The sequence below is a fragment of the Heterodontus francisci genome, chromosome 7 (assembly GCF_036365525.1).
Source record: "Heterodontus francisci isolate sHetFra1 chromosome 7, sHetFra1.hap1, whole genome shotgun sequence".
NCBI classification, from domain to species: domain Eukaryota; kingdom Metazoa; phylum Chordata; class Chondrichthyes; order Heterodontiformes; family Heterodontidae; genus Heterodontus; species Heterodontus francisci.
The window spans coordinates 103,530,633-103,542,161 of record NC_090377.1 but is presented as its reverse complement, the minus strand read 5'-3'; the positions used below and the strand labels follow the sequence as shown (position 1 = coordinate 103,542,161).

The 11,529-nt window shown below is 40.8% G+C and overlaps 2 protein-coding genes across 6 annotated transcripts; both read left to right on the top strand.

Annotated features, from left to right (window-relative positions):
- The first annotated feature begins 291 nt into the window (after window positions 1-291).
- LOC137372201 (gamma-crystallin M2-like) lies at window positions 292-2,112 on the top strand. The gene is made up of 3 exons (XM_068035807.1): window positions 292-440; window positions 540-782; window positions 1,764-2,112. Exons 1-3 carry the CDS (start codon window positions 432-434, stop codon window positions 2,037-2,039), a joined length of 528 nt encoding a protein of 175 aa, XP_067891908.1. The 5' UTR covers window positions 292-431; the 3' UTR covers window positions 2,040-2,112.
- Window positions 2,113-6,041: 3,929 nt separating this feature from the next.
- On the top strand, window positions 6,042-9,612 carry LOC137372202 (gamma-crystallin M2-like). Of its 5 annotated transcripts, XM_068035812.1 has the most exons (4): window positions 7,988-7,996; window positions 8,096-8,338; window positions 8,914-8,936; window positions 9,325-9,612. In XM_068035812.1, exons 1-4 carry the CDS (start codon window positions 7,988-7,990, stop codon window positions 9,593-9,595), a joined length of 546 nt encoding a protein of 181 aa, XP_067891913.1. In that variant the 3' UTR covers window positions 9,596-9,612. The 5 variants fall into 5 exon arrangements, with proteins under 5 accessions (XP_067891911.1, XP_067891910.1, XP_067891913.1 ...); XM_068035810.1 differs by lacking the exons at window positions 7,988-7,996; window positions 8,914-8,936 and adding an exon at window positions 6,042-6,057 and having other exon boundaries at window positions 8,094-8,342; window positions 9,330-9,612; XM_068035809.1 differs by lacking the exons at window positions 7,988-7,996; window positions 8,914-8,936 and adding an exon at window positions 7,003-7,017 and having other exon boundaries at window positions 9,320-9,612.
- The last annotated feature ends 1,917 nt before the right edge of the window (window positions 9,613-11,529 follow it).

Sequence of the window (11,529 nt, the reverse complement as noted above, 5' to 3'; positions counted from 1 at the left end):
AGTATAAAAGAAGCAGAGCTAGCAGTTTCACAATTAAGCATAAACCACAGGACAACCACAAGACCACCTGCAGCTCTGTGCCCTTTGCAATGTCCGATGTCAGTAGAGCGTTAGTTCGAGCATAACAAGCTATTGTTCCCTATTTAACGTACACACTCCAGGTACTATATTTGGCCGTTACTTCTGGCTAGGTTGCACAAATATGATAAAAGCGGAAGAGTCAGTGACGAATATTCTGCTTTCACTTCCCCAAAATCCATCATGAGCTCTGTCCCTTCCTAAGCCAGATGATTGTGGTCAGTTGCTCTGTCTACATTTCCTGATCATTGGTTTGGTTAGCTACAAGCTGCGTCCCGTTTCTCTATTTTTACAAAGTTAAGAAATAATTAGCAAAGCTCAGAAAATTCTCCAACACTAACTGTGATCTCAAAATGGGAAAGGTAAGGAAAACACAGAGTTTATATATTGTATTGGAATTCTTCATCCAGTATTGCCAAGTTTGAGAAATTATGAATTTACAAACCTATGTCTTTCCACAGATTATCTTTTATGAGGACAGGAACTTCCAGGGTCGGCACTATGAGTGCAGTACTGACTGCGCTGACCTGCACTCTTTCTTTAGCCGCTGTAACTCCATCCGTGTTGACAGTGACTGGTGGGTGGTGTTTGAGAGACCCAATTACATGGGATACCAGTATGTTCTGAGCAGGAGCGAATATCCTGACTACCAGCGCTGGATGGGATTCAATGACAGCATCAGGTCATGTCGCAGCTACCCATATGTGAGTTACCTTTGGTGGCTTAGATGTTCTACCCAAACTGACACTTAGAAAATGATCAGTGACATTTGAGTTTATGTGCATCAGCAGTGAAGAGTTATCAGCTGTTTCCACAGGACTGATTTTAACTTTCAGCGGTGGTGATTAACAGGTAGTGGATTGTCTGCCTGTCACACATCCTGCCTGATTTACTGCTCCACTACCACCCATTTGTGGCACTGCCAGAAATTACTATCAGCCCTTGTAATTTTGTACCTGCAGTTAATTTATACAGGTTGGTTCTTAAGTCAATAATTGCAGCAACTGGGAAGGAAGTTCTAAGTGTCGTACGATGGTAGCCGATTGCAAAGTCCTGAATATCTGAGATATAATTGGATGCATTTGTTCATAATTAATCAGATATTCAGAACCAAAAGCCAAATTGGAGCATTGACAGTGTAGGAAGTAATAAATTTATCTGCAGCTAGACTAAGGTGTGGATCGAATGGGGGTGTGATACTGACTAGATAACTCTGTAGAGAGTCAGCATGGACTTGATGGGCTGAATGACTCTATGACTGGCTACAACGTGCTGACAGACATGTTTGCACCCACCCCATTCGTCTTACTTTAATTGTAGGAAAGATAAAGCTGCTCCACACAGATAAGGAACCTCATCACAGTGGGAACTAGAATAACATTTAGATTTTTATTGATATTGCTAAACCTCCACCTGCATGCACCAACTAATATCAGTCCAATGCACACTCTTACAGATAATTCACTGATTTAGTATAAAATTGCCGAAGCTGCTTGCTGTTAACAAGTCTCAAAAATAATTAACCTATTGAATCGATGTGAATAAATCATCTCAGCTTTGCTCTCATTGTTGATGTCATCATTGGGCCCCATTAGATTCCTTCCTTTACCAAGTTTCTCTTTTTCTACATATACCAAATGTATATTTGTAGTTTTATCACTAATGTCATTTCATTTCTATTACAGTACAGGGGAGGCTCCTACAGAATGAAGATTTACGAGAGACCTGACTTTGGAGGACAGATGATGGAATTCCAGGATGAATGTCCATCCGTCTATGATAGTTTCCGTTACCGTGACATTCACTCCAGCCATGTGATGGACGGTTACTGGATCTTCTATGAACATCCCAACTACAGAGGCCGACAGTACTTCATGAGACCCGGTGAATACAGGAGATTCAGTGACTGGGGTGCCTCTTGTTCGACAATTGGATCTTTCAGACGAATGAGAGATTTCTAGTCTGTCATTGTAAAACATGAGCTAATTTTGTTGAATTATTTATGAGCATAATAAAATACTCTCTATTACATTGTCTTCTTGTTCAATTGATTTATTTTTGAATCCTCATACAAATTGTCCAAAACAGTGCTGGTATCTGGTAGTCTCATGCAGAATATTTTACCACAATGATTTCAGCTATATGATTATCATTAAAGTGAATAAATAGAGAAGCAGAAAATGTGTGGGCCATGAGACTGCCAGAAAAGCTGTGAATGGGCCAATAGCACCATCCACTGCTGATCTTGCTGGAGTTTGTGCACTCAATAGATTATGTCATTTGTATGGGGCCTTTAGGCACCTATTCTTGGCCTGAATGTCCTCCGATAAGGAATACTTCCACTTCCGGAGGCTGTGATGATTCAATTCCCTTGGCCTATCAATCTCCAGTGCTCCACCAGTGCATTTGTCGACTGAAAAATAGGAATTTGCAACATACATAGTCCCCACCTGCAACACTGCCTCATCTGAGGTTTTCTTGAACACAGGGTTGATAAAGACAGATACAAAGGAAAGGAAGACAAAATCCAATGAGAGAGAACCATTAAGAATATCAGCTAACATAGGAGCCAAGAAGGGAAGTCTGGTGCTCAGCAATTTAGTGAGAATAGGATCAAGGGATCAGGAGATGGTTCCCATGGACAAGAAGAGCTTGGAGAAGGCATGAGGGGTGATAGGAGAGAAATTAGAGAAAGATGCAAGATCAGGACCAGAGCAGGGGAGATCGTCAGAGGATGTTTGGTCTTGTGGCCTAGGGGAAGTGGGGCAGGAGCAACCACACAGTGAATGTGTCAAGAGAATGTGACACATTAAATGAAAAACACACTAGGAAGCATATCACATGACAAAAATATCTCAAGCAGTTTTTTTAAAAGAAAATTATCTATTTCTGCTGTGAGTCTATATATCTATTTCTTATATTACACATCTGAAGAGCCTTAAGACATCCTGAGAGTGTGAAAGCTGCTATATAAATGCAAATCTTTCTTTCTTTATTAGCAGTGACTATCTACCACTTATGGCCTTCTCTCAACAGATGAATTAGTACTCCTCCATGCTGAACATAACTTGGAAAAGACACTGTGGGGTTGCAAGGGCACAGAATGTACTTTAGGTGGAGGACTTATGTCCATCAGTACTGAGTAAGCTGGCTGAGTCCAAATGACATATCTGGCAGACTGGACTTGTGGCAACATAAAGAAAAAAATGTACTTGTCCTCTGTAATGCACTGTAATGAGGACTTCACCTTTAAGAAAACCACACCTTTAAGAGATCAGCCCACAAATGCAGGAGCCATCATTTTGAGAGGCACATTCAACACATGGTTTGCAGAGAGCACACACACACACACATGATTAAAAGACCTGGACCTGAGTTCATGCAATATAGATGAGTAAGACAATAAATAGTGTTTGTGTTGAATCTGAATAAAAAGCCTACAATTATAATTTAATGAAGACTTAAGAACACAGAACAACACTACAGCCTCATCCTCACCAATCTACCTGTCGCAGATGCATCTGTCCACAACAGCATTGGTAGGAGTGACCAGCAATCTCCTTGTGGAGATCGTTATGGTTACTGTTCCACCCCCAGCTGACTGGGGGTTTATCCCTTTATTTGGGTTTATCCCTTTGTGTTTTATTTGTCAAAAAAAGCCAGCTACTGGTTTTCTTGTGGGGTTAAAACAGGAAATCATTTACTTATCGATCAATACGCTGCAGTGAGAATCTTTTTTGATGTTGTCTGATGCAGCGTAAATATACGTGGAGTTCAGGTTGTTTGAAGATCTCAAAACAGGTTTATGAAGCAGCTAATATATACAGTACAGAGCCAACTATTACAGGACCTTGCCTCTTGGTGTTACAGGAGCAGAAACTGGCATGTTGCCAAATGACTACATTCTAGCACTTGGCTCATTAGCATACTAAGATCTTAAAGGTACATTACTCTTAAAGGAAATCACACAACATATGTCTTAACCCGAAATTCTCCCAACTGCATCCACTCACACATTCGTTCATGCGCACACACATAAGTAGAGACAGATAGAGAGGAAAAGGGGTAAGCGATGGTAAGTGGGGCTAGGTTTCAAGGGTCACGGTAAACTTGTTGAGTTCTCTCGGAAGTCAAGCTCGCATTGGTTGCAGGCCTGTGGTGTTTGTAGGCTTCTCTCGGTTAAAAGTTCAGTTGAAGCCAGTGGATCACTTCTGATTCACTGCTGTTTAAGTGCAGATGTAGAATTCTACAGCAGAGAATGTCACTTCTGGCTTGCTGAAATTCTCCCAGACCCTTAGCTGGAAAAGCTTCTTGGATGCTTCTTTCTGGTCTATCTCTCTCTAGACCTCCCATTTAAGGTAAAATTGCGTGACATTTCACCTCTGCTGGGAGATAGGCATTTGCTTCCCTGTAGTGACTGACAATTGCCGAGGATGTGGCCACTCCACACCTTCTTTATTTTAGAAGAACCCCCCCCATTCAATTCAATGGTGTCTTTTGATGGGTTCAGGATGATAATAATCAGGTTTATGCTGTTTCCACTTCACACCTTCTTTGTTTCAGAAGAACCATTCAACTCAGGAAGATTTCAGGATGGGTGTGGGATGGGTACAACTGACCCCTTCTTAGCTTTGAAGATTTTCCTTCGTCCCTGTCAGACAATTTGAATAAGCTAAGGTCAAGTCTTTTACCTTCGGTGGCCATTTTGGAGCACATTGTTCACTTTTTAAAATAAAGGTCCATTTTGTAAAAACAAAGCCAATTTTTATAACTTTGTGTTTTAGTCCATCACCAAGAGTGGCTCGGTAGCACCACTACTGACCGAGCTGGCCGAGTCCTAAAGGACATATCTGCTAGACTGGGTATGCGGCAGGTGGTGAGGGAACCAACAAGAGGGGAAAACATACTTGGCCTTGAATTACACTTTTTCCCTTGAGCTGGACATGGCATTGTGACTCAATGAGCATTTCCACAATTTCGGCACAGTTTTGAAGGTAACTTACCTTAATGGGACACAATTTGATGAGGTTGCTGAGTTCTTCTTGTCCCTAACCCTTGCACTGCAGCTGGTTGGGCAAGCTGTATCTGTAACTGTGAGTCTAAGAGTGCATGTGTTTGTAACCACTTCAAAACTAACATGGCAGAGTCAATCTGGACTGCTCAGGTGATGACATTTTCCAAGGTCAAATCATCATCCTCCATGAGGAGACATTCCCTAATTCGCGGAATTGAAGTCTTTCCAATCAATTGGTCACAAATTAATTTATTGGTTAGTGTGCCAAATTTACATGTAGCCACCAATCACTGCAATGCTGTCACTTTTGTTTAATGGGCTCACCAAGTCCCTGGGATCTCTGACGTAATGCGCATTGCTCTTTCATCACACTTTCCTCTGGCCCAAAGTATTTTTTGAGAGCATTTACCACTGTATCAAACTTAGAGGTATCTTCTGTGACCTGCTCGAATATACACTGGCCTTCTGCTCCTAGACAATGTATAAGTATCGTTTTCTTATGGTTCACTTCTATATCTGGGCTGTCTGTCCTTGTAGTGAGCAAGTACATCTTGAACCCTGAAATCCATCGCTCCTAGCACATGGGAGTATTTCCCACCATTGAAACAAATGGTTCTGGAGTTGATAACAATGAACTCTGCGGAATCATCCTCGTAGCCACATTTTTATTATGTCTACGCCGGATTGTTGAATATATTACGTACATCTGATTTATCTCAGAGCAATGCAGATACCACACTACTATTAAACTACCAACTGGTTTATTTACAGGACTTTAAAATATCTCAGTTCTTACAAGGTCTTACAAGGTACCTCTTACAAGGTCCATGTCTTCTCCTGAACAGTCTCTGTTTTGTAAAACATTTTAGCTCTGTATCTTTTGGTTTCAGTTTCAACTCTTCAGCTCCAACCATAGGCTTAAGCAATCAAACACAGTGAATACTGATCAATGGACAGACTAATCAATCAATCACTACATGACACATTTTTGTTTTGATCTTGATATCCCTTACAAGTTTCTTTTCATGCTTATTTTTTGTAGCACTTACTGTCTGGTTTGTCATCCTTTGCTGTTCTTTGTATCTTTCCCAGTCACTGGGATCTTTGCTTTTATTCTATTTTTGTTTATGACCAGTTGAGATGGGGGTCTAGGGGTTCCCTCTCATCCTTTGCCTGGTCTCACTGTGACAGGATTTAATTTTAAAAACACCGTGTTTTAACTCCCCTTCAGTGACTCCTTGTTCACTGTTTTCCAATTGTAAGGCAAATAAATCAGACAGGTTTTATTAGATTTAGACAAGAAAGATGAAAGTTATTAATCTTAAACACTAGTTTGGGTAACGGCTACGAATACACAATGCGACCACGCTCGCATGCATACGCGATAAACACACACGCAGATAGAGACAGAAAAAGTAGAAGGAATAAATGGGAAATGTTTGAGGCAATATCTGGTAGTTATTTATGGTCTTTTGAGTTCAATGTGAAGACTTTGGTTGCCGGTAAGTCTTGCTGGTCGTTGGGGCCCAGTGCATGCTTTAACTTGTTTCGATGGCGGAGTCTTTTCTCTCTTGAGGTTTATGTGTTTTCAGTGTGTCTGGAGGCTTGTGAGAAAGCGAGAGAGAGAGCCAGCCAAGAGAGAAGCACTCTTGTTCCAGGTTCAGTTGCAATCTGCAGTCTGAATTCAAACTGCCCTGTGTCTCGTTCAAAAAGCCTGGACCAGCCGGTTAGTCATGTGACCAGCGATCATAACCACTCTTGCCTTTGTGGATTCCAAAGCTCTTGTTCAGGGGGTGTAGTGCTGTCTCTTACCCTGACAAGATGTGGATCATCATTACCCAGCCCAATCTCTGTTAATTGAAACAGAGAGCATTTTTTTATATCTCGAAGCATTGTCTCTTAGTATGCAAATGTCCTCCAGCCAAGTGTCTGGTTATCGCTTTTTAAAAAGTAATTTCTTCACTCCAGCAACAGTTTAAAAATTAATGTTCAGATGATGAAATTAATATGCCTCATTCTTGGCAGGTGGGGATCTTCATGACAGTAAGCATATTTGTGATTATGTCAAAAATGTATTAGATTGCAATTGATTTGTATCCCTTGAACAGGGTCATCCCAGAGTCTCTTTTCTCCTTTTTATTTAGTACCCACTAAAGAATCCAACTACCCTCCCCCAGTATCCACATTCTACAAATTACTTTGATTACACGACCATCTGCCTTTCTATTATCCTCTTCACTGTTCTGATATGACTTCAGCAAAACTGAAATTTATAACAAAGTGAAAGATAGTACATAACAAAATATCGCTGATTAAAATATGAAACCGTGAATGGGCTGTGACCGGTGTTAATAAATACCACCCTCAAAATTGCAGTCGCAATGTCACCAAATAAATACAGGCAGTGATAAAAGCTAATGAACTTTGGAGCACATTCTCAAATCTAAATACACAGACAGTTATACTTCTGTCGATTATGTAGAAAGCAACTTGTTCTGGATATGTACACCAGCATTTTGACCAGTTTTGGAGTAAACTTCAGCCATTACACTGAAATGCTGGAAAAATACCTGGTTGAATGTGCAATGACAACTGTTTGAGAATTTCAGTGGAAGCAGAGTGTAGGGAGCACAATGGCTTCCAATGTATTGTCACACAATTAAAAAGACATGAAGGCAAAATGCAATCAATGGGACATAGGTGCCTTAAATTCATTTTCTTTACAATGAGTGTATATGTCATGTGTTTTGCTGCTTTTATGCTGATTTCAAACCATTGCAATCATTAAAATAACAAAAGAAGAGCTCAGTAAAGCCATTTTACCCAACATATAAATACCAAGCTGTGTGAAGCAGTGAAACATTCAGCTAGTTACAAGCTAACTGTGATCTCAAAATGGGAAAGGTAAGGAAAACACAGAGTTTATATATTGTATTGGAATTCTTCATCCAGTATTGCCAAGTTTGAGAAATTATGAATTTACAAACCTATGTCTTTCCACAGATTATCTTTTACGAGGACAGGAACTTCCAGGGTCGGCACTATGAGTGCAGTACTGACTGTGCTGACCTGCACTCTTTCTTCAGCCGCTGTAACTCCATCCGTGTTGACAGTGACTGGTGGGTGGTGTATGAGAGACCCAATTACATGGGATACCAGTATGTTCTGAGCAGGGGCGAATATCCTGACTACCAGCGCTGGATGGGATTCAATGACAGCATCAGGTCATGTCGCACCTACCCATATGTGAGTTACCTTTGGTGGCTTAGATGTTCTACCCAAACTGACACTTCGAAAATGATCAGTGACATTTGAGTTTCTGTGCATCAGCAGTGAAGAGTCATCAGCTGTTTCCACAGGACTGATTTTAACTTTCAGCGGTGGTGATTAATAGGTCATGGATTGTCTGCCTGTCACACATCCTGCCTGATTTACTGATCCACTACCACCCATTTGTGGCACTGCCAGAAATTACTATCAGCCCTTGTAATTTTGTACCTGCAGTTAATTTATACGGGTTGGTTCTTAAGTCAATAATTGCATCAACTGGGACGGAAGTTCTAAGTGTCGTACGATGGTAGCCGATTGCAAAGTCCTGAATATCTGAGAGATAATTGGATGCATTTGTTCATAATTAATCAGATATTCAGAACCAAAAGCCAAATTGGAGCATTGACAGTGTAGGAAGTAATAAATTCATCCGCAGCTAGACTAAGGTGTGGATCGAATGGGGGTGTGATACTGACTAGATAGCTCTGTAGAGAGCCAGCATGGACTTGATGGGCTGAATGACTCTATGACTGGCTACAACGTGCTGACAGACATGTTTGCACCCACCCCATTCGTCTTACTTTAATTGTAGGAAAGATAAAGCTGCTCCACACAGAGAAGGAACCTCATCACAGTGGGAACTAGAATAACATTTAGATTTTTTTTGATATTGCTAAACCTCCACCTGCATGCACCAACTAATATCAGTCCAATGTACACTCTTATAGATAATTCACTGATTTAGTATAAAATTGCCAAAGCTGCTTGCTGTTAACAAGTCTCAAACATAATTAACCTATTGAATCGATGTGAATAAATCATCTCAGCTTTGCTCTCATTGTTGATGTCATCATTGGGCCCCATTAGATTCCTTTCTTTACAAAGTTTCTCTTTTTCTACATATACCAAATGTATATTTGCAGTTTTATCACTAATGTCATTTCATTTCTATTACAGTACAGGGGAGGCTCCTACAGAATGAAGATTTACGAGAGACCTGACTTTGGAGGACAGATGATGGAATTCCAGGATGACTGTCCATCCGTCTATGATCGTTTCCGTTACCGTGACATTCACTCCTGCCATGTGATGGACGGTTACTGGATCTTCTATGAACATCCCAACTACAGAGGCCGACAGTACTTCATGAGACCCGGTGAATACAGGAGATTCAGTGACTGGGGTGCCTCTTGTTCGACAATTGGATCTTTCAGACGAATGAGAGATTTCTAGTCTGTCATTGTAAAACATGAGCTAATTTTGTTGAATTATTTATGAACATAATAAAATACTCTCTATTACATTGTCTTCTTGTTCAATTGATTTATTTTTGAATCCTCATACAAATTGTCCAAAACAGTGCTGGTATCTGGTAGTCTCATGCAGAATATTTTACCACAATGATCTCAGTTATATGATTATCATTAAAGTGAATAAATGGAGAAGCAGAAAATGTGTGGGCCATGAGACTGCCAGAAAAGCTGTGAATGGGCCAATAGCACCATCCACTGCTGGTGTTGCTGGAGTTTGTGCACTCAATAGATTATGTCATTTGTATGGGGCCTTTAGGCACCTATTCTTGGCCTGAATGTCCTCCGATAAGGAATACTTCCACTTCCGGAGGCTGTGATGATTCAATTCCCTTGGCCTATCAGTCTCCAGTGCTCCACCAGTGCATTTGTCGACTGAAAAATAGGAATTTGCAACATACATAGTCCCCACCTGCAACACTGCCTCATCTGAGGTTTTCTTGAACACAGGGTTGATAAAGACAGATACAAAGGAAAGGAAGACAAAATCCAATGAGAGAGAACCATTAAGAATATCAGCTAACATAGGAGCCAAGAAGGGAAGTCTGGTGCTCAGCAATTTAGTGAGAATAGGATCAAGGGATCAGGAGATGGTTCCCATGGACAAGAAGAGCTTGGAGAAGGCATGAGGGGTGATAGGAGAGAAATTAGAGAAAGATGCAAGATCAGGACCAGAGCAGGGGAGATCGTCAGAGGATGTTTGGTCTTGTGGCCTAGGGGAAGTGGGGCAGGAGCAACCACACAGTGAATGTGTCAAGAGAATGTGACACATTAAATGAAAAACACACTAGGAAGCATATCACATGACAAAAATATCTCAAGCAGTTTTTTTAAAAGAAAATTATCTATTTCTGCTGTGAGTCTATATATCTATTTCTTATATTACACATCTGAAGAGCCTTAAGACATCCTGAGAGTGTGAAAGCTGCTATATAAATGCAAATCTTTCTTTCTTTATTAGCAGTGACTATCTACCACTTATGGCCTTCTCTCAACAGATGAATTAGTACGCCTCCATGCTGAACACAACTTGGAAAAGACACTGTGGGGTTGCAAGGGCACAGAATGTACTATAGGTGGAGGACTTATGTCCATCAGTACTGAGTAAGCTGGCTGAGTCCAAATGACATATCTGGCAGACTGGACTTGTGGCAACATAAAGAAAAAAATGTACTTGTCCTCTGTAATGCACTGTAATGAGGACTTCACCTTTAAGAAAGCCACACCTTTAAGAGATCAGCCCACAGATGCAGCTAATGACATCATATATGCAGGAGCCATCATTTTGAGAGGCACATTCAACACATGGTTTGCAGAGAGCACACACACACACACATGATTAAAAGACCTGGACCTGAGTTCATGCAATATAGATGAGTAAGACAATAAATAGTGTTTGTGTTGAATCTGAATAAAAAGCCTACAATTATAATTTAATGAAGACTTAAGAACACAGAACAACACTACAGCCTCATCCTCACCAATCTACCTGTCGCAGATGCATCTGTCCACAACAGCATTGGTAGGAGTGACCAGCAATCTCCTTGTGGAGATCGTTATGGTTACTGTTCCACCCCCAGCTGACTGGGGGTTTATCCCTTTATTTGGGTTTATCCCTTTGTGTTTTATTTGTCAAAAAAAGCCAGCTACTGGTTTTCTTGTGGGGTTAAAACAGGAAATCATTTACTTATCGATCAATACGCTGCAGTGAGAATCTTTTTTGATGTTGTCTGATGCAGCGTAAATATACGTGGAGTTCAGGTTGTTTGAAGATCTCAAAACAGGTTTATGAAGCAGCTAATATATACAGTACAGAGCCAACTATTACAGGACCTTGCCTCTTGGTGTTACAGGAGC

Bases quoted from the DNA above. Each gene is read 5' to 3' on its own strand.
- LOC137372201 (XM_068035807.1), top strand. The intron at 783-1,763 runs GTGAGTTACCTT...TTTCTATTACAG, and splicing joins CATGTCGCAGCTACCCATAT to TACAGGGGAGGCTCCTACAG.
- LOC137372202 (XM_068035812.1), top strand. The intron at 8,339-8,913 runs GTGAGTTACCTT...ACGTGCTGACAG, and splicing joins CATGTCGCACCTACCCATAT to ACATGTTTGCACCCACCCCA. The intron at 8,937-9,324 runs GTCTTACTTTAA...ATTACAGTACAG, and splicing joins TGTTTGCACCCACCCCATTC to GGGAGGCTCCTACAGAATGA.